This window comes from Equus quagga, chromosome 1, assembly GCF_021613505.1.
Source record: "Equus quagga isolate Etosha38 chromosome 1, UCLA_HA_Equagga_1.0, whole genome shotgun sequence".
NCBI classification, from domain to species: domain Eukaryota; kingdom Metazoa; phylum Chordata; class Mammalia; order Perissodactyla; family Equidae; genus Equus; species Equus quagga.
The window spans coordinates 34,818,020-34,844,819 of record NC_060267.1 but is presented as its reverse complement, the minus strand read 5'-3'; the positions used below and the strand labels follow the sequence as shown (position 1 = coordinate 34,844,819).

General features: G+C 37.6%; 1 protein-coding gene across 1 annotated transcript in view; it reads left to right on the top strand.

The window, feature by feature from the left end:
• IRAG2 (inositol 1,4,5-triphosphate receptor associated 2) overlaps positions 1-26,800 on the top strand; it is an 88,023-nt gene that overhangs the window by 47,552 nt on the left and 13,671 nt on the right. The window contains exons 19-31 of the mRNA XM_046642015.1: positions 3,567-3,628; positions 4,729-4,809; positions 5,850-5,946; positions 7,703-7,850; positions 8,611-8,692; positions 18,240-18,286; positions 18,394-18,458; positions 18,607-18,714; positions 20,885-20,955; positions 23,803-23,860; positions 25,326-25,389; positions 25,475-25,502; positions 25,787-25,927. Of these exons, the coding sequence (XP_046497971.1) occupies positions 3,567-3,628; positions 4,729-4,809; positions 5,850-5,946; positions 7,703-7,850; positions 8,611-8,692; positions 18,240-18,286; positions 18,394-18,458; positions 18,607-18,714; positions 20,885-20,955; positions 23,803-23,860; positions 25,326-25,389; positions 25,475-25,502; positions 25,787-25,927 (1,052 nt within the window). The remainder of the gene's footprint in view (positions 1-3,566; positions 3,629-4,728; positions 4,810-5,849; positions 5,947-7,702; positions 7,851-8,610; positions 8,693-18,239; positions 18,287-18,393; positions 18,459-18,606; positions 18,715-20,884; positions 20,956-23,802; positions 23,861-25,325; positions 25,390-25,474; positions 25,503-25,786; positions 25,928-26,800) is intronic.

The following is a 26,800-nucleotide window of genomic DNA, read 5'->3' as shown; positions in this document are numbered from 1 at the left end:
TCCTGCGTTCATTTTAGCAGCCCCACTGCCTCAGAGTTCCATTTCCATCTGCATTTTCTTAGCACCCTACCAGCACTGTGCCATTTAGAGTGTCACCAGCATTTCCACTCTATTGTTTTTATGTGTTTCCAGTATCCTGTGGAGCAGCCTTTAGCCTTTTTAAGATGCATGTCTTGGTGATCCAAGTTATCTTCCTAGATACTAATAATTTAATAATTGTGTTTGTTTGTGCTCTGGTTACAATGTTGCATATACTTTTTTAGTGATCTCTTCCTAGCCTTATCTCATAAACCCTGTTATTTTCTTCTTGTAATTTTGAAATTATTTTTATTGATGCATAGTTAATGTATCATAAGATGTTCAGATCTTAAGTGTACTGGTCAACCAGTTTGACAAATGCACATGGAAACACAGAGCTCCTATAACTCCAGGCAGTTCCCTTGTGCTAGTTACCAGTCACTCTTCCTCCCCACCCCACTGCTCCAAGGGGCAACCACTGATCTGATTGCTATCACTGATGAGTTAGTTTAGCTTATTCCAGAACTGAGTTTTCAGTATGTACTTTTGTGTGTGTCTGTCTTCTTTCCTTCAGCATATTATTTATCTATATCATGTTCATCAGTGATACACCCTTTTCGTTGTTGAGTCATAATTCTTTGTATGAACATTCTACAATTTGATTATCTTTTCTCCTATTATTGGACATCTAAATTATTTACAGTTTGAGAATGCTATGGAAAAAGCCACTGTGAACATCTGTATGTGGGTCTTTGTGTGGACATGGGTTTTTATTGAACCCAGGATACATATCTAGGAGGAGAGTTGTAAGGTCACAGTGTGGTTGAAACTCTAACTTTTTAAGAAACTGCCAAACAGTTTTCCATAGCGTTTGTAGCATTTCACACTCCCACCAGCAATGTGTGGGAGTTCCAGGTGCTCCACAGCTCCAATATTTGCTAGTGTCAATAATTTTTGCCATTCTTCTGGGTATCTCATTGTGATTTTCATTTGTTGTGCTGATTGGCTATTATGTATCTTCTTTGTGAAGTATCTAAGTCTTTTGTCCATTTCAAATTAAGACATTTGTCCTTCTGTTATTGAGTTGTAAGATTTCTTTACATATTTTGGATACAAGTCCTTTGAGAAACATGTCTTGTGAATTATTTTCTCCTACTCTGTGGTTTTCAATGAACCCTGATATTTTTAATGCACAATTTTATAGAACATGAGATAACACATACATTGTGTTATAAAAGTCCATACTCCATAAATGTCAGCCACCATTGATAGCTAACATTATTACAACTCTAATATGATGGTTTTGATTTTCAACAGCCTATTAATTGCAACGCCTTTGCCTGAAAAGCCTTATTTCATAGTCATTTAGAGAGATGTTTTATCTCAGCTTTCTTCAAAGGCAATGTATCCAAGACACCTGGTCCCATCATACATTATAGATGGCCACAGCAGGGGATACAGTGGCCATTGTTTCACTTGCTTCCATGTGAAACTTAAATGGCCCAGACATATGACAGGTCCAACTCCAAACACGTAAAGAAAAATGCAAAGGTGGAGGCAAATTAGGGTCATAAGCCAGCTTGTTTTGCCTTTTGAAACATATGGAAATCGTTGCTACACGTTGCACAAAACATCTGCTGAAATAAGGTTTTCAATTTGAATGGTTTGAGATGGACTATTTCTAAAACCTAAGATTGCCTGGTGGGAGAGCAGATGGGCAATTTAGACAGTCTTATACTAACTCATTATTTCTTCTGAAACACAAGCTTTAATTTGGAAATTCACAGTCAGTGTTTTGGAGAATCATGACCTTCAGAAACATAATGTTGGCCACTTCTAGAAGCTTTGGTTGCTGTTGCTCCAATATAGGTCCACAGGAAGACAGGGCCTTACTCTTAATACAGTGAGCTCAGAGAATTTTTTTAAAAATGAGTATTTACTAGAGTTCTAAGTATTAAGAATTTAAAAAAATTTAATTAATTAAATATGTTATAAATATTTTTTAAAATATTTTTTTCCTCCAGTGGGCCTAGTAACACTATGTCAAGCTTAGCTGAGAAATAAGTTACTTTTACAAAAAAGAATTCTTACAAAATAGAATTTTACTTGGGTAAGTTTCCACATAATTGAAGCTTTTGAAGCCTTTTTTTTTTCTGAAAAAAAGTTTAAAATTAGATTGTATACTTCTTTTCACATATATTAGCATCATTTTCAGGGCTCAGAATTTCTTCAGGCGATTGAGATATGAAACTGTTGGTCTTTAAAATAAGAAGCACCAGATTGCCCTGTCTTTTGGACATCAGAGGATCTGCTGTTAGTTTTCCTGGCTGTTAGTGATTTAAAAAAAAAAAATAGTGGCAGCTATTAATATGCTTCCATCCAGCAGATCTTCTTACCCTCGTTAAATTTTTGTTTTTAATCATCTGTGGGCTGAGCAAACAGTCAAGTCAAGCTTGTGAGAATTATGTATAAATTCAGAGCCCACTGGTTGGAAGTGTGAGGATTTGCCACATGAATAAAGGGCATGGATATCAACATCTATTTTGGTTCAAAAGATTTGGGCCTATTTTCTGGTTCTTAGCTATATTTCAGAGTATGAATTGTCAAATAAGTAATACGTTACTGTGAAACTCAAAGAGTTAAATAGGTATTTTTTCCTATTTCCATTATTCCAGAGATGAGAATTTGGAAGGTACTGGGAAGCAGATTTCAATTAAGAAAGACGATTTTTTTTTTTTTTTTTAAAGATTGGCACCTGAGCTAACAACTATTGCCAATCTTCTTTTTTTTTTTTTTTTTGCTTTTTCTCCCCAAATCCCCCCAGTACATAGCTGTATATTTTAGTTGTGGGTCCTTCTAGTTGTGGCATGTGGGACGCCGCCTCAGCATGGCCTGAGGAGCGGTGCCATGTCTGCGCCCAGAATCCGAACTGCCGAAACCCTGGGCCACCAAAGCGGAGCACACAAACTTAACCACTCAGCCACGGGGCCGGCTCCAAGATGAATATTTTTAATTTCACAGAAGAGTATAATGAATTGAACACTGACCTGTGAGTCTGATCGCAGCTCCATGAATAACCAGCTATCGTTTAAATCCTCTGGACATCAGTGTTCTCATGACCTGCTTGTAGGATTCTTGGGTTCTGGGGCTCCACTTCTAGGGTTCCTACCACTTGTAGCTCAAGCAGAGGCTTACTGGAGAGAGGATTTCCACATCAGTAGGCAGTTGGACTGAATGACTTTTATGGTGTATTTCCATTTTAAGACTGAATAATTCTATGACACTTCTAGAAGACAATTCGTTTGCTTCTATCAAGGTTAATTTTAAATACCCAAGGGTAATAATAGTTTAGCTGCTCCAGCCTACTTTGTTCTCCTGATTTTCCATTTCCACAAATCATGCATTGAGAATACCATTCTCAGAAGTCATTGTTTTCTTTCTCCTTTCCTCAGTCCCCAAATTTAAAGATGTTCAAAGTTTGTGATATAAATTAAGGCACAGGGGGTTAGGAATTGTCATGTTAAACTGGTTATAAATTCTCTTTATAGCAACAACTGAATCACCAAGAAAGAAGTTAATTAAGGGACAACTCCTTGGCTTGCTGTTTCAGGTAAAAATAAAACCAACCTGTGATGTTTGTGTACTGTGGGGAAGATGTCCAATTTGAATAAGGTTTTGAAGATAATTTATGATGTAGAATAATTTTAGTCATAAAATTAAATAACCAACTGAGAGGAAAATGCTCTGGTGGACTTGATTCTCTTGTGCACTGAAAGCATTTAGAAAAACAAGAGAGGAGAACTCACATTAGTGAGTGGCTCTTCATAACATCTTTCAAAGAGAAAGCATTTCAGAATGTACTATGTCTGTTAGCAAAGGGCCGGTTTTTCAGTCCTAGGCACCTCCTTTCTGATAGTCTTGAATGGGCTTTGCTGGTTACTGTCTCTTTTTTCTAGATTTAAATTAAACTTTCCACTTCTTTCTGTCTGGATATCTCAAGATATCCTTGGGAGAGTTGCAGGTATTTCTTTCCCTTGTGACATTTGGTGAATTTCTCCTTTTTGTTCGTAAAGGAAGAACATAAGGAATAGCAAGGTTGGCACTGGCGGAAGGGACTGGAGGAGGGAAGAAAGAAGGGTGATATTTGCATATATCTGTTTCTAGGGCATAATGCAGACACATCTGTTTAAGCAGAAAAAAAATTGTTCATGTGGGAGATTAGCTAGGCAGAGTGCCTAAAAGCCTTCTACGATAAATTGAACTGGAAAAACTTCCCTATCTAAATATGCTTTAATCATCTCAAGAACAAATAAAATTTTCCATTACAATGGAACTATGATAGATATATCTACCTCTTGGACTAAGGCCTCAATTTTATTGCTATAAAATTTTCACAGACGCCATTTTCACTGATGTGAGTTACACGCCCAAAGAGCTTCCTTGGCGTCTGCCTAAAGATTTCAATGACAAAGCCATTCAGTTTCCTGTCCCTGCTCTTTGGATTTCATTCCTAGAACAAGTAACGGGGAAAATGCAAGGAGAGGTTTACCATGACAAATTTGTTCCCTTAAAGTAGAACACAAAATAAAGAACTGGTCCGTTTACCCTCCTCAGGTAGCCTCATAACTTCTCTTAAGTCTAATATGTCTTGTATCTTCGACTCTGGCATCATTCTGTCTTTGAATACACTCCATCATCTTCTCAAGACAGAGCTGTTTAGATGAGGAATTTCCTTACTATGGTCCCTTGTCCTGCTCAGATAGAATTCAACAACCTCTTCAAGAACAACTGGTAAGTTTAAGCTTTTTGAGACGATTTAAAGTGTCAATGGTAAATCAACTACTATTTCAAAATAGAAAGTTAAGTCCAATAGGTATAAGTCGTCTTAGAGCCCTGCACAGCTTTTCTTTGAGCGAGTGTCAGATGAAGCAATGGATGCTTGCTGTTTTCTTTATCACACACATGCACACAATCTGGGTAGACTCTAAGAAATGGTAATATTTTAAATTTTTTTATTGCAGTATCATGAAGAAGAATTATATAACTAAACTTGCCCCTAAACTATACCTCTTTCCTCAAAGCCTTTGTTTATGTGAAAGCGTTGATTATTGGGAATTGACGATGTTATCATTCTGTTAAATTATTGAACTGTGATTTTTAATAAGAATTTTATATATATATATATATTACGATTTTGTTCTTTTCCTTTTTCTCCCCAAAGCCCCCCAGTACATAGTTGTATATTCTTAGTTGTGGGTCCTTCTAGTTGTGGCATTTGGGATGCCGCCTCAGCATGACCTGATGAGCCGTGCCATGTCCGTGTCCAGGATTCAAACCGGCAAAACCCTGGGCCACCACAGCGGAGCGGGTGAACTTAACCACTCAGCCATGGGGCTGGCCCCCAAGAGTTATATTTTTTTTCCTGCTTTTTCTCTCCAAATCCCCCCATACATGGTTGTATATTTTAGTTATGGGTCCTTCTAGTTGTGGCATGTGGGATGCCGCCTCAGCATGGCTTGATGAGTGGTGCCGTGTCCACGCCCAGGATCCAAACCAGCGAAACCCTGGGCCGCCAAAGTCAAGCACACGAATTTAACCACTCGCCTATGGGGCTGGCCCCAAGAATTATATTTTACGTATAGATTATGCGTTTTGATCAAAAGCATGAAAGCTTTGTTACTTGGCATCATTGATTTTCTTCCTGACCTCTCTCACAGGGTTATTTGAGACCAGTGATATTCTTCCCACCTTTGGAGATGAAGAGAGTAGATTATGAAATATGTTATGTTATACCCTTTTAGATAGCTGATACTACTTGATTTTCTGTTCAGAAGCAGTGTTGCCATAAACTATATAGTGGTCAAGACGCCAGAATACATCAGACGCCCCTGACCTTCAAACATACATGCTGGTACACACCTCTGCTGGGTAAGCACGGATCGCCCCTCTCCTCTGCCCTACCAGGCATAGCTGAGGTAGGGTTATTTTTGAAAGGGACAAATAATTAATCACAATTATATTTGTATAGGAAGAGTTGTTGAATACTTGGATACTTATCCTTGAATTCAGTTAATCAAATTATGTTTGAGCGCCTACTCTGTGCAAGGCTCCATGTTATGTATAATAGAGAATAAGTCCTAAAATAGGTCACAGTTTATTGGGGAGATAAGACCTGAGCTCAGAGAACTCAGAGAAGGCTCCAGAGAAGAAACGAGAGTTGAACCAGGCCTTGAAAGATGAGTTACATTCGGAAAAGCAAAAATCATAGGCAAGTATTCCAATTGGGGAGAATGACATGAGGGAAAAAAACAAACAAAAACAGAAGTAAGCATGCGAAAGCCTTAAGTGTTTGCGGAAGAGTCAAAGCTGGGCAAGTCATTTTTGAAACAGGAGTTGGGTTTGGATTCAGTAGAATATAAGTTTGGAGCAGCTTGTGGCTCAAATTGTGGAATCTTACTCAATGCCAGGCTAAGAAGAATGAGGTTTATCTTAGGAAATGCTCAAAGTAGTGACATCTTTCATCACAACCTGGATGTGGTTGAAAGCAAAAGTTAGCAGTGGTTCCGAAATGAAAAAAGAAATGAGATGATTATCAAGATAAACTTAAGAAGGAATAAAAAGAAAGTAGAGTGATTTATGGATCACTTCAACTAGAGAAGGGAAAACTGCTACTGCCACTAATGGAGTGGCCATTTTGTGTCAGACTATACATTGGTCTTTATAGAAATGATTTTACTCACATTCACTCAGTGATAATACAACACAACTACAATGACGACAGCACTTACAGAGTGCCTGCTGTGTGCCAGGCACGGTTTTCTGCTTTTAACCTATCTATTAACTCATTTAATCCACACCACATCCCTTCGAGGGAGATGCTAATATATTTCCCACTTTAAAGATAAGGAAACAGAGGAAAATTGAGTTAGTAATTTGCCCAAGGTTATGTCTCACTTCATATGTAAGTAAACTGAGGCTCAGAGCCGTTTAGTTATTTATTAAAGACCATACAAGTGGTATATGGCAAAACCAGGATTTGAACTGAAAAATTGTGGTTGACCCCAAAGCCAGTGTTTTTTCTATTAAACTCTGCTGCTTCCTATACTCAGAAAAACAAACAAGATGGTTTCCTCCAAAAAAAGAAAACAGTTTGTCACCCTATTTCCTACACCACTCTTTGATGCCTTCCAATTGCAATGTCAAACTATTTTCTCTTCAGGAGTTTCTGTAAAGGACCAGATAGTAAATATTTTAGGATTTGCAGGCCCTATGGTTTCTGCAGCAACTATTCAATTTCACTGTTTTAGCACACAAGCAGCCATGGACAATACTGAATGAACGGGTCTGGCTGTATTCCAATAAAACTTTATTTACAAAAACAGGAGACTGGCTGAATTTTGCCCTCTGGCTGCAAATTGTTGACCCCTCTAGTCACTTAATAAGCAATGGATTTTTTGTCTCCCCTCCCTACCCCCATCCCCTGCTTTAAAAAAAATTATTTACACCCTATATAACTAGGCCTCAAGAGGGGGGAGGGTTATGTTAAAATGTGAATAGAATTGGATTGGCTTCTCCTTTTTCGGAAATGGTCCAAACTCTCAAGAGGGAAAGAATTTATCTATATACGTATATATACATAAAATTTGAACCAGAAATAAATTTCTATTTTTATTTTTTTCTGCAGATGCCTTGCATCTGGATAGTCTTACAACGATTCCAAGGCTGGAATTGACACCTTTCTCATGTTTGGCCAACCGAATCCATGCTTCATGTGAAAGACCTAAATATGGAGAAATAGAGGATGGTGCTTTGGATGTGACTGAAAGACCTGGGTAAGTTAAAAAGCAAAATATACTTACCCTCCTCTTCATGGGTGTCCTATTCCTATTGCCTAACCTTTTAATCAGTTAGATTTTCATATCCTGAGATCATAACCTCTTGATTGTGGAACTTACATCGTGGAACTTCTCTAACTTTGTGAAAATTGGCAATTTTAAAGCAAAGATATCTCTATAGTTTTCTTAAATTGAAGTTTTCTTGCTCTTTTGAATTTCGTGTAATATCCAAGTTAGGCTACCTAAAATGTTTCCCCATTTTTAGGAATATACTACATACTGTGAAGTTAATGTATTTAGATAGGTTTTGATCATATTTCTTTTCCTTCACACTGAAGGTTAACAAGCCTTTGGGAACCTCTCTCTGTCCCTGCCCCAACCATCTCCCAAAGCTCGTCTGCGCTTCTTTACCGTTCTGAGTACACAGACTGACCTTCCTTAGGAAAAGTGCAGAAATGTCAGGGGCATTTGTGAGCACTGTCCACCCCAAGGAACTTTTCTATCTGTATCGAGGGTGAGGAAGCAAGACTTTGAATTGCAAATTCTTCATTTTCATTTTTGGCTAGGTTCTTGATAGTTTGTAACCTCTCTCTTCTGGAGGTGGGAGCTCTCTTTCATTATGTCTTACTTAAGCCATGCACTTAATTGGAAATTTGGTAAAACTGATGTGGGGGAGGGGCACTATGTTATAGTTTGGTATCTGCTAAAATTTGCAGTTTTTCCATGTGCAGTACGGAATTTTACTGTCTCTTGGCAGGTGCCCAGGCCCTGTAGCTGGCCCCCACCAGGGAACAGATCTTTCAGGTTGCATCAGGATGAGTGATGACCTAAGTATGAACGTGAGTATTGGACTATGTTTCAACTTCATTTTTAGTACTGTCATATCTTGGTCCCCTTCTATGGGTAGTCTTTTTTTTTTTTTCAATATTATGGACACTCTTATAGCAAGTATGAATCTTATACTTGGAAACTCAGAAGCATGAGAAATGCCAACCTTTGATGGCAATAAATTAAAATTCAGTCATTTAGGGGCTTTCTACCCCTTCTATAGTGTAAACTTAAGGCTGTACAAACCAAAAAAGGTTTTGATGAAGTGTGCTGAACTTTTTGTTTAAGAGGCAGGCTGGTTTGGGACTTAAATTCACTAATGGCTGTAAGAAGTCTCAGGTCCCATTGACTCTCTAAGAATTGAGGTCAAGGCCAGATAAGCTTTGAGGTGCTAGTACTTTGTAATAAGTCACAAAGTAGGGCAATTCCCACAGAGTATACATTGCTGCAGTTAGGTGCCAATGCTGCTTCTCTACCCAAGAAGAGAATAACGATAGATAACTGAGGCCACCTAGGCAAACTCCCCAGGTCATGGAGACGTGTCTTGAGCGCCTGCCTTGATCTACAGTCTGAGCCTGAGCTTCATGATCTCTCCGTCAAATGGACCAGAGATTTCTATTCAGGATCTGGCAATCCATCTTTCTTTCTTGTCTTTTTTATTTTCCATAGCTTTATTGAGAGAGAATTCACATACCAAACGATTCATCTATTTAAATTGTTCAATTAAATACTTTTTTTTTTAAATATTGGCACTTGTGCTAACATCTGTTGCCCATCTTCCCACCCTCCCCCTTCTTCTTCTCCCCAAAGCCCCCTGGTACATAGTTGTATATTCTAGTTGTGAGTGCCCCTGGTTGTGCTATGTGGGATGCCACCCCAGCATGGCTTGATGAGTGCTGCCATGTCTGTGCCCAGGATCTGAACCAGCGAAACCCTGGGCCACTGAAGCAGAGCGTGCAAACTTAACCACTTGGCCATGGGGCCGGCCCCCTAAATGCTTGTAAACATATTCACAGTTATGCAACCATCACCACAATCTATTTTAAAATATTTTGATCATACCAAGAAGAAACCTCATACCCATTAGCAGTCTATCCCTATTCCCCCTTCCCCAAATCCCCAGCCCTAGGCAACCACTAATCTACTTTCTGTTTCCATAGATTTGTCTATTCTGGATATCTCATATAAATGGAAGAATACAATAGGTGACCTCTTGTGACTGGTTTCTTTCACTTAGTATAATGTTTTCACGGTTCACCCATGCTGTAGCATGTTATCAGTACTTCATTCCTTTTTATGACTGAATAATATTCCAGTGTATGGATGTACCACATTTCGTTTATCCATTCATCAGTTGATGAGCACTTGGGTTGTTTCTGTTTTCGGGCTAATGTGAATCATGCTACTATGAACATCAGTGTATAAGTTTTTGTGTAAACATGTGTTTTCAATTCTTTTGGGCATACCTCTAGGAGTGGAATTGCTGCATCCTGTGGTAACTCTATATTTAACATTTTGAGGAACTGCAAAACAGATTTCCAAAACAGCTACAGCATTTTACATTCCCATTAGTAATGTATGAGCATTGCAATTTCTTCACATCCTTGTCAGCACTTGTCTATTTTTTTGCTTATAGGCATCTTAAAGGGTGCGAAGTGGTACCTCGTTGTGGTTTGGATATGCATTTCCCTGATGACAAATGATGTTGAGCTCTGTTGCATGTACCTGTTGGTCATTGTATATCTTCTGTGGAGATACGTCTACCCAGATCTTTTGCCCATTTTAAAAATTGGGTTATTTTTCTCTTTACAACTGCGTTCTATGTGTTGTTCGTATTCTTTCTTTTAAGTATGTGTAGCTGACATTTTTCTGTTCCTCGGTAGCTATCCTATAGAATAGCTAAGGGAAGGAAAGAAAAAGGAAATGAATCTAGTTTGCTATTTCTTAGCAGCTCTTGTACAGTTTTAATAAAGGAAGTTGAACTTGGAAGGTTACAGGATGTTTGGTTATTAGTAATTTCCCTTTTATCTGGCACTGATTTCACCAAGAAAGGGGAAGAAACAAACATCAGTTGTGTAACAGGTACTTTGTAGGAAAGCATTTCCACATGCCGTGTCATTAATCCTCTCCACAACTCTGAGTGCTAAGTATTCTTTGCTTTTTATAGAAGAAGCAACTGAAGTTCAGAGAGGTGAAATAACTTACCCTCGATCCTCAACTAGTAAGTAGCAAATCTAGGATTCAAAGTCAGGTTTGTCTAGCTTCAAAGGATAAACCCTTTTCACAACCCCTCTTAGTACACTGAATTTAGACATTTCAATCCTAATAATCACTCATAGTTAGCTTGAAAGTGATTTTTTGGCTAAGAAATGTGCTGCCTTAAATATCTAAAAGGACCTCCTGATCTACCCTCATTAGGATATGTGACCAAGTTGTTTTTGACTATGGTCTTGATACCCATTAAGAATAGGAGCTAACAAAGATTGCAATAGAAACAGCTGTCAAATGCTCCTGGGAAATGTACGGGTTCCCTGAAGGTTTCATACTGTCTTCTGTGCCGTTTCTTCTGCAGTTCCCAGAAACTAGTCTGTCTGCTGTGGATGATACCATCAATTCTCACCATTCTCTTTCTGGGCTTCTGCTCCACTGAAGAATCTGTGCAGCCTGTTTGCTGCACGGTTCACTCCCTCATGCCTGTCCCATGAGCAAATCCCTACCTCCCATCCCTTCATGCCTGCCACGCCCATCTCTTAAACACAGAGAGAGCTCTCCTTAGAAAATGGTTCCTAAGCATTCTCATTAAGTACAGGGAATTAGAATGAAATGTGAGATAAAAATTTAATCCATGTTTATCCCAGTGACCCATAAATCATGGTGTTTTCTTAACTCCTTGGCTTTAAACTGTGGGATTTTTGTCACTCTTGAGAGCTTCATAACAAACAACTTGACCTGGTATTCAAGGCACTCTCTAATCTGATTACCATCTAACTTTCCATTCTTTACCCATTACTGCCTTATAGTTGTCCCTACTTGTTAGCCCAAGCAGGTAGCGTGTATTGTCAGAATATATCACACCTGCCTGTTTATGCTGTCTTCTGTACCCGGAACACTGAACACTTTCCACTTCTCAAAATGCTGTATGACCGTCAAGGCCCATTTCAAAAACCAACTGTTTCATAAAATGTTTCTTGTGGTAGTGAGAAATGTTGACAATCAGGCATCTCCAGTCCTTCCTGAGGTGCAAATTTTAATGGATTAAGAGGTTTTTCCTAATCCATTAGATGAGGTTTTTCCCAGTTTCTTCCTCTGGGTAACTCTGGAAAAGTCATGGCTTTCAGGCCTCAGTTTCCTCATTTCTCAACATTCCCACTCAGGAAAAAATAAGTTCGCTCCCTTCTTTTAGACCCCAGTAACTCTTTGTGCTCCCCTCATTGTCACCTGTATTCTGATTGCATTGTAGTTCTTTGTTTTCTTATATTTTTCTTGTATTAAATTATAAGCTTGGTGGAGAGTGCCTTTGTTTGACCATTAACCAGTGTGCATCTAGCATCCTGCATAGATGTGGTGTCCAGTAGCCATCCCATTAATATTTGTTGAACGTCTATTTACTTATTTATTTTTGTACTCCCTACAGGGTCTATTTAAAACGTTGAGAGTGAGAATTCAATGAACTCGTTGAATTGACAGCCTTGTCATATCACTTTCTGACTCCTTTCTTTGGACTGGTGTTCCCGAGAACTTGCGATTTATTTTTTACTCCTCTCACATATTTGTAGAGGAAGCTACATTGTCACATCTCTTTCAGAAAGCGCAGTGTAAGAGAAAAGTGAACATCAGTAGTCGTAGGAGGATCTTTGAGTGATCAAAGGGCTCTAACAAGATTAATATCTCAAAAAGGACATCTCTAAAATAATTTGGGGCCCAGTTTGGGACGTTCTTGGGGAGAACAGAGGTACTTTACTGACCCAGTGAAATTCATTTATTTGGAATATTTTAGTGTAAAGAGGAAAGAAGGAAATAAATCATTTCTAGTCCTCATCTTTTGGAGATTCAGACTGAAATATTTGTGGAAAAAATGTTTATGATATCTGAGATTTGCTTCAAAACAATGCAGGGATGGGTTTAGTGGGTGACAGTATACATGAAGCGAGATTGGCCGTAGGTTGATAATTGTTGAATCTGCAGAATGGGTACACAAAAGTCAATTATTCTATTCTGTCTACTTTTGTGTTTATTTGAATTTTTTCCCAGTAATGACAGAATTTTTAGCCACATAGCATAGACTTTGGGATCAGATGGGTCTGGATTTAAGACTGGCTTTGTTATTTATTAGCTAAGTGAACTTGGACAAGTGGTCTAACTGTTTCAATTTGCTTGTGTGTCCTGTGAAACAGAAATATTACTTTGCAAGGTTCTTTTGAGGATTCAAATACACATGTACACATATACACAGATTGCATATGTACATTCATATATACATGTCTGCAACAGCTAAGTTCTGGCCTAACCAGTCCGTGGAAACAACCAAGTAGGTCCTATTTAGAGGAAAGACAAATCTCAGTGCTCATTTTCCCCCACTTGCTGATGAATAGGAAGGCCTTTTTGTTTCATGGAATCCCATCTCAACATTTCCAAGAATCTCTAGGAGCGTATACCAGTATATCCCAGTGTTCTTCAGGCCTCACCACTTAGTGGGTGCCAGGGAAGGACACTGAACCTCCTGAGAGATGGTGGGGAAGGCAGTTGGTTTCCCCACTCACATCTGTTCAGTCCTTTTTGTTCATTGTCCACACTGCCCACAGGCCCTGCCTGCTCCACTGCTGGCCTTTTCGTAACTCTACGTCTGGACCTTTGACTATCTCCTCTCCCTGGTCAGTGGAGAGATGGTGCTCCCTTCTTGTTTCAGCAAGGGGTCCTCCCGTGCTGTCGGGTAGACTCCTGTGATGCGGTTGTTAGAATTATCCTCTACTTATCAAGGCCCAGATAATCCAGCAGGGCTGGGAGACACGCTGCTTGATCGGTAGCACAGTCTCCCACTGAATCGAGAATTGTTGCTCCTGTCAATAGCTAGACCCAGCTGTTCATTTGGCCCAACTTTCTCAATTCTTCCTCACGCTTAGCGGTTTCTCTCAGGGGCCCAGTTATCTCTCCTTATAGTCTGTCTTCCTTTCCTTATTCACTGCTCCCACCATTCAGTCTGAACAACAACCAAATGGTTTCTGGGCCTTTGCAAAACTGGACGTGTGATTTAGGTACCTGTGTGTGTGCCTAAACACTCCAGGAATTAAGCAGTTTCATGAAAATTCTGTGGCCATGAAACTGATTCTCCCCTGTACCTACTCCAGTCTCAGATCTGACACCACTACGACATTTTATAACATATGTAAAGTACCTGATTCATAGTAAACACTGAGAAAATATCTATCACCCAGAATTAGAATTATCAGCAGTGTGAACCTCAGAGGATACCTTGTCAGAGGTGAGGGGATACGAAACGGAATTTCTGCTTTTCCTTTGGCTGTTAACAAAAAAATCACCTAACCAAATGTTAAGTGCCACTCCTTTGAGGTCTCCTTCATGTGTTTACACATTTTTGTCTAAGATGGACTGCCTCCAAGAGGAGGTGATTTATTAGGCAGAGGACAGAATCAATTCTAAAATCTCTCTGAAGATCTTCTGGCCATTGTCTGTCCTGTTCTCTCAAGTCGTGTGTGGGTGTAGCATTAATAACCTTGGAGAATAAATAACATTGCAATTACAAAATTGGAACATGTAGAAATTGACTGATAACTGTATTATAAATTAACCTCAAAGTGGTGGGTGTGTCCTGTAGATCTGAGGGTGTGGTGTCCTTTTAGTTAGAAATTGGGGGGAAAAAAAAACCTATGAGAAAATTTCGTTTTGTTTAGGTTACAGCGTTTATAATCTTTAGACGTTCAATTTGACACGCCTTCTCTTTTTAGAACATTGAAACCGACACTGAGTCAAGGAATTTTTTTTTTGTTAGAATGAAATAAGTCTATAGAGACTCCTTTTAGTCAATTTTTCTTTTTTTCTTAGAAAACCGTATTAATTTATTTGAGTATCATCAATTGTCTGAAATAGATCTAATAGTAAAAGTTACATTGTAACAAGAGTATTTATTAGCAGAAGGGTTTCTAATCATAAAATCTGTAGATAAAGTCTCTTTTTATGTAGAAGAGCAAAAATAAAGTGACCCTGGGAGAGTATCTAGGCCTATTAGTTGCCGTTCTTAACATCTTAAAAGTTATTTCTTATTGTTCTTACTATTTTTCTATCTAAATATTGAAATGATACTACTGTGTGTGCGCACGTGTGTGTGTGGCTTGTGTTTGCTGACCCAGCCCATGGGAGACTCTGTGTCACTTTGTTGCGTGAGTACCTTGTCTACCCCACCCTACATTAGACTCCTAATGTCTCAAGCACATGGTCTGGACCATGGATTTCCATGTAAATGTTATGCAGGTTGATATTTGAATGGCTTAGCCAGGAGGAACATTCTTCCTGCTCTATTCTGTCGGCATGTGTCAGACTCATTGACTTGAGCCAATCCTCTACATGTAAGTCTCTCATCTGAACTTTCTTTTTCTTGCATTTAGTCAATTCCTTAATTTTCCTTGGTTTTAAAATATATCCAGTGGATTATCTTCTTCATGATCTGCCCAGGTCTTACAGTTGTTGTGTGTGGGTTAGGTTCTCCTGTGGGTCTGGGATGCTGGTTTGAATAGGGGTGACTTTTGAAGTTGGAAGAAAAGAGCACGATTGTGCAAAGCTTTTGCTGAGTTATCTCCTACCCTACTCCATATGCACAGAGGCCTGCAGGGGTATATCTCCAAATTTCATTAACTATAATCCTAAATTTTTTTAAAAATCTCCTTCTTTTGTTTGGTTGTTCTTGTAAGAAGGAAAAAATAGTTGTTAGGTCAGATTTATGAAAATCTAAGATTGAGCTGTCTTGTATATTGGGTTGTCTTCTGATCAGTGAAGTTTATAAAGATTAGTGAATTGGAAGTAATATCCAATTGCTTACCTTGGAACTGTTCCAGAACAATGCAGTAATGTATGGTTACTAAATATATGACATTCTCCAAAATCACAGAATTATTGCTTATTTAATGAATAAATATTTTTTGTTTATCAAAAGGCTTCTCACTAAAATGTTTCATATCTAAGATATGGGACAAAAGAAGGGCTTACACAGAGCATTATGGCAAATGAGACTCATTTGTAATATCATGGAGGCAATCTGTATTTTTGCTGTATTTATTATTTTGACTTCAAATAATAATTAGACTTTTTTAAAAACAAATTTTGTAGAAATAACGTGTCCCCTTTCCCTCTATATTGGAAACAAGTTTAATTAAATAGAGAAAAGCTGCATTCTTTTTCATACCTCTTAAATTCAAATACAAGTATTCATGATCCTGATAGGTGTGAGGTCTTTATCTGATAAAATTAGTTTTTCAGTTGGTGCAATATAATTATAATTATTATATATTATGTTATTAATTATAGCACAGTAATAAGTGTTATTTCAAGCCACACTTAGTAACAAATTTGTATATGTTTTGGAGTTTTAAATGGCCTTGATTTTTTTATTATTAAGGAATCAATCCTTGTTGACTTTTGTGAAGTATGATACTCAATGAAACTGCAGATTAAGTTTTTCCTATTTTTATAGATTCATTTCTTACATATATATTGGACTATAGTTAAATAAGCATGTAACAATTCTTCATACAATCTACATAAATATTTCAAGGATAGGGCCATCATTATTTAACTACCTGTAAGGTGAAAGGTACAATTTCTCTTCAAAATTTAATTCAAATATTACCTCACTCTGTTCTGTTCTGTGCATATTACTTTCCTCTGTGGAATGCTTCCTATAATTTATGAAGTATTTGTTTTACATATTTGTCTTCTTGACTGGCCTCTGAGCCCCTCTGGAACAAGGACTGTGTTTTTGTGTGTCTCCAGCCTTTGTCACTGTTCCTGACACAATGTGGGCCTTTGATGAAAGTTTTTAAGTGACTTAACCAATGTCATGAGAGGTTTCAGTCACAGATGGTCTGACCCAAAGACGTTTAAAGCAGAGACGACATGAAATAAAAGGGAAGATTGCCCAACATTGATATCTAGGAGGATGCGGTGTAAATTCTTGCTTTGTAAGTTTGTGGATTTTTCCAAACATTTGAGGTGAACTTTTAAAAGGTATATGTTTAAATCATCTACCAGTCTAACACAGTAACTGGGGGGTCTCTGCCTCTCCAGGGGCCTGGGTTAGGGGCATCTCAGAGACGCCCCTCTTTACAGTGGGGAGGACTCTCATCTGGGTTTAGAGGCTGACAACACCATTTTGAACACTCCTGGGAAATTTATTCATTAGCTTTACTTTCCTTACCTGAAATAAATAAATCTCTTCTTGCTAAAACCTACTGCATAAAGTTGGTGAGAGAATTAAATGAGTTGATACATAGAAAGGTTTTTGTAAATTTTAGCGTGCTGAGCAGATGTAACCGGCTGCTGTTGTCTTGAGTAACTACATATTCCGCAGACCCTTGCTAGAGCTTTACCCTCCTGTGACTATGGCCAATATTATTTTGGATCGATTCTAAATACCGTGTATGATTTGCAGCATCCCTCTGTTGAAATCTGTTGTTGGTTGTGGCAGTTAATAAGAAGGCCTATGTTTGATTATGGAATATTTAAATGTCTTCATTTTTGCATTGTCCGTGCAGGTTTTTGAAATGTTCAAATGATTTGTTTTAATTTATTAAATTTTAATTTATTTTTCTAAATAAACCAAATAATAATGAAAATATACTTATTAGAAAAGCTTATTATTAAAGAGGAACCTATGTTCCCACAGTACTTTTTGAAAGAGAATAAGTGAATAGATCAACCCTAATGTCCTAAAGTTCCCCCCAAATTAGGAGCCCCTGATAGAGATTAAGAAGTTCAAATTAAACTTTCAAACACGGTCCCAGGCAGGCAGAGACCACAATTTTGTTAAGCTCTCTTTGAGCACCAAGTAATAAATGCTGGCATAGATGTAATCTCTCCGATCTTTGAGAATTGGATTAAGTTTAAAATGTATGATTTGTCTAGCTAGAAAATTGAGAACCATTTTTAAATCACCAGACCAAAAGTTTTAAGTTGAGTAATATTTCCATAAATAAAAATGTTGTTTTATGTACACATAGAATGTTCTGTTTAAACAAAACTTAGGTTCATGAAATATACTCTACCTCTCCTTTAAGTTTAGAATTTGTTTTGCCCAAGAATTTATCAGGTTTTCTTTAAATATCAGACATGTAAGTATATTCAAAATTGGATTTTTTTCTTGCAAGGACAGCGTTGAGAAAGTATGTATATGAGTTTGCCCCATACCACCCTATTCCCATAGCCTCTCTAAAAGAGCAAAATAAATGCAGGTTCACTTAAAAGTGTATGAAAATGTTTGCTTAAAACAACCTCTCTGGAATGGAAAATGTCAAATTGTTGAACTTGTTTCCCTTTTTTTTTTTCCTTAAGGAGAATGGTGTTGAGTGCTTGTATTCTGAGAGCCCACCACAGTCCAGGTTTGCTTGTTTGTTTGTGTGTGTAAATTTGGATGGATATTCAGTTAATTTTTAGAAGACTTCTTTGGATTTGACGCTCTAAAATATGTCTTCTGCTCTTTTGACAGGGAACATTCCACACTACCATCTCCCGGACACACTTCATCCACAGACAGTACTGTAACTTCAAGTGGTGAGTGGACTTGGAAAAGATAGAAAAATAGGGCTGGTACTAGAATTATAAGCTTGATGTTCTATGACCTGCTGAGGTGTGTGCAAATGAAAAGAACATAGGCAAATAATCCTTTTGCATAGTATTCCTAGTTTCTTCCTGTTGGTAGATTCTGGACCAGAAATTTTGAATATGGCTTCTGGTGACCTTGATGGTAAATCACTCTGTGAGAAAGAGGAGAATACCACTTCGGCTTCTGCTGTGATAAAGATCAAAGGTAAGCTGTTGAAGGGTTCAAGTGTAGTTTCCATTCTAAAACACTAAGGAAACCTGTAAGCTAGTAGACTGACTATCCTCAGGCGCTCAGTAATAACATTTTATAGAAGAATTGTGAAGACATAGTCTGGAGATGAGAAGTCTAAGAGGTGACCTTGGCCTTTGTATATGATAAAGTTACCAATTTTTTTCCAGTTCTATAGATAGAACAAAAGTTACAATATGTTTTAATGGGACTTCAATGTTTCCTTATGGCAGAGATTGATTGGACACACCTGGGTGTCATCTGAGGCGCAGCTGCAGAATCACATACTTAGGAAATTCTCAGCAGCCTAATTAGAATCTATTAGGTTAAAATGGACCAATTAGTGATGGTCCACTCAGAAGGCAAAAGAATTAACTAGATGATATATTACATCATTTTCTGCCACTTGAGTATGAAAACAAAGTAGTTATTCTCAGCTGTTCCCAGTGAGACATTACTACAGTTAACACTCATGGGAGGCATAAGCTCCCATTCCCACCAAAAAAAAATAATCAAGGAAAATTTATTCTACTGTTTGAACTAGACGGTTAGATCTGAGATATAAGTGCTAAATTAGGGGAGCTGTAAAATTGTAGAAATGGAATCCATTCCTTAGGTTAACTGAAGAATACCTTTCTGTTCTACCTCATACCAAATAAGAAAAATTTTAATTAAAACTGAACCAAGATAGCACTTTTCACCTATCGTGTAGAGAAAGATGCAAAAATTTGACTACATTCTGTTGCTAAGATTGTGGGGAAAAAGAATTCTCATACGTTGCTGTAGGGAATATAAATTATTGTAATTAAGATGGAGGAGAATTTGCCAATATCTTCCAAAATGTTAAATGTACATATCCTGTACCATAAAACAATTTGGTGTCTGGGAATTTATCCTATAGATCTAAGTATACACGTATCATATGACATATGTGGAAGTTTATTTACTGCAGCATTGTCTGTAATAAAATATTGGAAACTAGTAACTATCAGTAGACTAGTTAATATATTCTGGCATATCCATGTAATAGAATACTAATATGCATCCATAAAACATAGGAATCTTTTTTCTTGGAAGGATATCAATGAACTATTGTTTCTTGGAAAGAAAAACCCAAAGTACAAAACATTACGTATTGCATGTAAAAATTTGCACAAAAAGAATAGGAAGAAGTTTTTATGTATGCATAGAATACCTCTGGAAGGCTAGACAAAAATTAATGATATTGTCTGTGGGAAGGGAAAGTGGGTTTGTGGCAGGCATGGATGGGAGAGAAAATATTCACTGTAAAATATTTTCTACTTTTTAATTTCTGGGCTATCAATTTCAAGTCTATCATCTGTCTTAAAATTTACAGAAAAACCAAAATAAAATTACCGTAGGGCAAAGAATTTTATGCCTCTCAAGAAAGTGGTTACCGTTTTGTTCTTATTTCAATATAAAATTTAAAAATATAATACATCCTTTATTTATTTTTCTTACAAAGAAAGAAACAAAATCTATATATAGCTACTGACCTTTGTGCCTGCACTGAACTAAATTCAGGACAAAGAATCATGTGAAAAGGAAAATCATTATCAAGTATATTACAGTACAAACACAAAAATAAAAGGAAATTACAAAAAGGAATGGCGTAAATTAAAAGTGCATCTTTTCTTCTTAGTGAAATGATGTTTTATTTAGAAAGATACCATGGTTTGAAGGGATGTCATACTTTGTTATCAGCCTTGCGTATGTGCGTATGTAATTTTTAAAAACCTGTTTGTCAAGCTACAAAAAAGCTACTAAGTTACTAATTGTTCATCCTTTCTTCACCCAGTTTCTATAATTATACTAGTAATGTGTTTGATAAACAAAGCAGCCTCAGCCTTAAAAAAGATTTTAAAAGCCCTGCTGTTTGAAGGCTAATTATAGAAATGTTCATTTCTATTAAGAAGTCTTACACGGCCAGCTTCCTTGGGAACCTTAGTTGCTCTGATCCTGATTCTGAATCAGTGGGCCCTGGTAAAGTTTTGTAGGACATAATTTGTCTCACATGTTAAGGCCTTTGCCACTTGCTAGTCCGCCCATTTTGCCACCTCACTATGTCTTCCTCTTTTACTTGTTGCCTCTCCCCCACCTCTTCAGTGTTTCCTTTTTCTCATAGGCAAAAGTCCAGCTCCTGAGAATATTGCACGCCAAGGCTCTGTCAGTGAGGACAAAACCATGTTAAATCCGGTAAGGAAATACACATGTTAACAATAAAAGTAATGATATGTTTCAATGGTAGAACACCTCCCTTTCAGTTTGCAAAATACTCTTAAAAGCTCTCTCATCTTTATCCTTTCCAAATATTTTGAGGTTAATAGAATTTAATTACACCAATATTTTATAGATGAAGAATTTGAGGCCAAAGCATCCTTGTGACTTGCCCAAGGTCACACAATACAGTCAGAGCTAGGACCTCCTGACTGCACAGTGATTTTTATTTATTCATTCATTCATGCTTTTATTCTTTCACTCATTCATTAATCAAAAGTCTACTGGAAACAAGCTAAATATCTGTCAATAGAGGACATTAATGAAGGTTAAATAAAACAGTAATATCTATGTTAAAGATATATTCTAATTAAGGGAAGAAACATACAATTACTCAGTAATTAGAGTGTGGTTAGTGATATGAAAAAAAAAATACTTGGGGTGAGAGGCCAGAAAAGGTGTCATGGAGGAGGTACCTTGTGAGTGGCATTGAATGTTATACAGACACATGAGAAACTGCTAGAAAACATTAGAAGGATGACTATTTAAATGTTTGTAGAAAAAGAGTTAAGTTCCCTTCCTTAAAGAGAAGGCTCATTGCCACTGGTAGGAATCTATAATTATTGAAGAGTAACTTGTAGACTATGGGTCCAATTCCATGTTTCTCCAAGAGTCCTACATTGTACTTATGTATTAGTCCCTCTCTGTATTGTATGTGTGGAGAGGCGTGTGTGTGTGTGTGTGTTATTGTTGTTTCCCCCTCAGTATATAAACATTGTTTTAGGTAGGCCCACTTGGTTACAAGGAACAGGCTTCATATAAGCTAACTCAAGAGAAAGTTGTGGCATGGATAGATTGGAGGCAATAAGGCAGATAAAAATTTTGCAGTATTCTAGTTGGAAGGGAGTAGAACGATTGGATACGTGATTTTGTAGTGTAAAGTATGTATAGAGTGTAGTGTTGGCTAGCACACATGCCAAAAATGGTTACCCCTTATAAAAAATGGACAGAGGAAAATTCAAGTCCTCATACTAAAGTTTTCTGAGAAAAAAAAAATTTCTTCTCATCTCAAAAAAAGATAGAAATAAATGTTTTAAAAATAATGGATTAGAAAATGTAGTAATGGAGGTCGGGGACTGGTTAGGATGCTATTGTAATAATTCAGGCAAGAGATGAAGATAGTATGAATTTAGTGAGCATGGAGAAAAGGAAGACCTATTTGAGAGATATTTAAGGGATAGTTCACAGTACATGGTGACTGATAATTGGGGGTGTGGGAAAAGGTAGATACCCTTGCTTATGGCTTAACTTACAGAATGAATAGAATAACATGAGAGGAGGGAGGGAGTAAGAAGAGTAGAATCATGGAGTGAAACAAGATTAGTTTGAGATAAGTCGCGTTTCAGGTTGACGTGAGACATCAGTACTCTGTAAGGAGGTTTTGATATATGACTGTATACCCACATTTATAAACTCACCTCAAAGTGGGACTTTCAGGAGCAGACGCACATTTGTGAGTTATCAACAAAGAACCAAATGTGTGGATGAGATTTCCCAAGGACTCTGGCAGGCAAGAAGAGAGCACTGAGGATAATGGCTTCTCGATGATTCCATTATCTAATGAGAAGGCAATGTCAGCGGGGGCTGAGAAGAAGCTAATGTAGTGGTGAGGGGACATCGGGAGAGAGAACCAAAGGAAGAAAAATCTGTAACAAGGAGGGAATTAGAGATCAATTTAGATGAGGCAGTGGTCAAGTAAGATAAAGACTGAGAATTATCCATTGGATTTGGCAGTAGGGAGATCACTGATACTGGGGAGGGCAGTTTCCTTGGAGTGTTGGGTACAGGGGCAGAGTAGTTCATTGATCACAAAAGGGAGATAAAGAACTGGAAAGAGCACCCATGGACAACTCTTCCCAGAAGAAGCGAGTCCATGTAGGGCTGGAGAGGAAGAAAATGCCATAGCTGGAAGAGGTCATAGGGTTGAGGGAGGATTCAAAAAATTTAGGAATATTTCAATTGTTGATAAGAATGATCCAATGCTTTACCTGAATTATTGAATTTGTTACATTTTATAAAAATCTTAGTTTCTATGGTCTGAAAATTACATGACATGGTATCAATGGCTCTACCAAAGATATTTGTCTTAGGCTTATGTTTTATAGAAAATTTCTGAGAATGTTGAGTAATTATTATCATCAAAATAATTGTATACATATAGTTTTCCCATTAGAGTTCCCCAGGCAATAGAGTACAACCCTCTTACTATGGTGGTTTTGGTTGTATAGATAACATTTGTAGGACGGTTGGTTAGTGACCTTAAAATATATTCATATGGAGTAAAAGCCTAATGTAATGCAATCTGAGCAGCTATTTTTGCCATAATTTCCCCAACAACCCATCTAGAAAGCTGCGTATGGTAGTTCTGGATCACTCCCTCCTCTTCATCCATCCAGTCCTCTCTCTCCCTCAAGCTCCAGCATGTTCCTTGTCTGCAGAGATTTTCTATGCTTTTCAAGCCATGGTGTTTCTTTCCTCCCTATGCAGAACACTTGTTCATATTTATTTCATTTATTTAGCAATTAGTCCTAGTTTGCTTTGTGGTAACTTGTATCACATTTGCAGCTTTTCATATATTTCTGTCCCTTGTGCCTCAGCTAGATTGGAAACCCCCTTGGAGCCAGTCCTGTCTTCTTCTTAACCCCTAGTAATACTATAGAGTGTTTTTGACAGGGTAAGGTTGCGAGGGGACAGGAAGTTGGGAAATGATTTGTTATGAAGGATTTCCACTCTATGTACAGCAATAAAATCTCTTTATGATTTTAGGAAACCAAAGAGGAACCCGAAACAATAGATAAGCATAAAAAAGAATGTGCTGCGGGAGGTAAGGAATGTTCTCTCCCAATCCCCATGTGAAAGTTTGTTCCCTGCTGATATTTTTCTGGGTGAAATCTTTCTGAGTAAAGCTATGGCATCTACAATTCCGCATCTCTAGATAAAATCAGCCAATAGAACTGATTCTTGATTCAGTTTGCATCAGTTTTGAAAAGCCACATTGATGTTGCATTGACTGGTAAGCCCCAGAGGACTTGCAATAACTAGTGCCCCATTGGGAACTACCACCACACTAATGTTCCTAGGAAGTTCCCAGCTCTTCTTGGAGATCATTTTCATGATCCCATCTAAAATTAAATACGCCGTTATTGAACGACAAAGTGCTAATATGCTTCCCTCCCTATTTCACTTCCATTTGGGTAGAATAGTGGATAGATTCAGGCTTTGGAGTCACACAGACTCTATACTGGGTCTCTCTCTGACTAGCTGTGACTTTGGAAAGTCATTTAAACTTGAGTCTCAGTTTCTTCATCTACAAAATGGAAACAATGAGTAAAAAGAGAAAAGTACCCTTTATGGAGAATATACTATATGCTGAGTACTAGGCTAAATTCTTTATGTGCATAGTTTTATTTGGTTCTACCAAATACCTATGTGAGGTGGGTAAACTGCAATTCAGTTTCCTAGTCTGTAAATTGTAGACAATAACAGTACTTACCACAGAAGTGTTGCCATGAGGATTGAATAAATTGTGTACGAAGCACTTCGAAAAGTGCCTGGCAGAGAAATTCTCATGGAAGTTAGCTATTATAGAAAAATAATATCATCCTTATTTTGTAGATGGTTTGCTGAAGTTTTGGCTTGTTCCAGGTCGTATAGCCATAGCAGTCAAAGCTAGGATTGAAACCAGGTTTTTTCAAGTCTAAATCTAATGCTCTTAATAACTAACCTATGGTCCTCTTTGCAAAGCTGTCATGAAGAGTATCATTAATATGTGTAAAGAGCCTTGTTCTGGGACTGGCATATAGTAAACCTGTGATAAATGGTTGATATCATGTTTATTGTTGCTGTTATTGTTACCAGTATTATTATGATTATTACTGCTACTTCTACTACAATGAGTACTACTCCTGCTGCTACTGCTATTAAAGCCTTGATTTGAAGGAGGACCAGGTAACAGAGGAAGATGTGAATTTAGCCATGGGATCAAGTCAAATAAACATTTAAATGCAAAGAGAACAAACTGGGCTGTCCCTTGACTCTGAGACATCTTCAGGATTCAAAGACTGTTCACGTGCTGAAGTGTGAGCCCGTAGTTTTAATGTCACTGTGATCCCAATAGCGTAGCATAACATTATCTTATATTTAAGCAAATGCATTCTTAGCTGGCTATCCTCTCAGACACTTTCAATGAAATGCTTCTGTTTCATGGAGAGAGGACATAACATTTGATCAAATGTGCCTTAAGCTATTAAGCCTTTTTAACCAAATAATACTTTGTTGTCTTTTAATAGACACTGCCATTTCCTCTCTTCCCGTAACCACTGTGAAATCAGTTAACTTTAAACAAGGTGACAGGTAAGCTCTTCTTCATGTTGCATGCTCGCATTTTTTGCTTTTCTGTTGAATTATGTTTTAACAAGTTCTTTGTCTTATCCTACAGCACTTCTCCTAATGAGAAGGAGGTGGAGGTGAGTTTAAAGCAAATGTTTTTTCCTTTAATTAAAAAAAAAAGTGTTTCAGGCTCTCTTGCCTACCATCGCTTCTTGCTTTTGCACCAGCTGTCACACGTTTGGTGTCTGTGTGGCTTGGCAATGATGAAGAGCAGGTAAAGCCTGTGTGCACCAGCATTGTGTTGCTGAGAGAAGAAAGAAATGCCTCAGTATAATCTGGTATTAAACTGAAATATTTGACTACCTCCAGTTTTCTCCCCTCACCCTCACATTATTTTGACATTCATTATTTTGAAATTCAGGCTGAATTTCTCAGATTATCTTTGGGATTTAAGTGTGACTGGTTCACCTTGGAGAAAAGAGTGAGGCTTGAAGAAAGATCCCGTGACTTGGCAGAAGAAAATTTGAAGAAAGAAATCACTAACTGTTTAAAGCTGTTAGAGGTGAGAATCATAACCTTTGGGGACTACACGTTTGGTCCTATTGTTAACAATGTTTTGAAAATTACATGTGAGTTTTCTTGTACGACCAAAACCAATACCAGGTACCAACCCTGCCTGACCCAAATGTGAATTAGGAGGAGTTAAGAATTAAAGATCAGGCCAAAATGAAAGATTCACTAACAGTAGAAGCGACAAAACCAACAAATGCCTTTAAAGTAGTCGGATGAGTCATCTGCCTTCTCCCTGGATTTTCAAGTAGATTTCAGGCAGAAGAGTAATCAGTCATGCAGAAAACTGAGCAACTGGAGATATCAGTTTTAAGCTTCAAAGAGGAGAATCGAAAGTCTGCTTCCATTTAATTAACTGAAAATAGAGAATGGTGACTGCTTTGTCTTATCAGATGGTGGGCAAGCCCTCTGGAGGGTACATAGAATATAACAACTACTATAGATTCTTCTATTTTGTCAAGTCACTATAAATATAGAGATGGGTTGGAAAATTAAGAGAGCTAATTTTGGAGAAAGAAAATAAAAATTTAGAAACCATATTCTGTTTGTGTGTGGATGTGTGGTAGAAAAACACATAACACAAAATTTACCATATTAACCATTTTAAGTGTATGTTAATTAGTGTCAAGTCTATTCACATGGTTGTGAAACAGATCTCCAGAACTTTTTCATCTTGCATACTGAAACTATATCCATTAAACGATTCCCCTTTCGTCCTCCTCTCAGCCACCATTCTGCTTTCTGTTTCTATGAATTTGACTACTTTAGATACCTCATATAAGTGGAATCATATAGTAATTGTTTTTTTGTAAATGGCTTATTTCACTTAGGAAAATATCTTCAAAGTTCATCCGTGTTGTAGCAT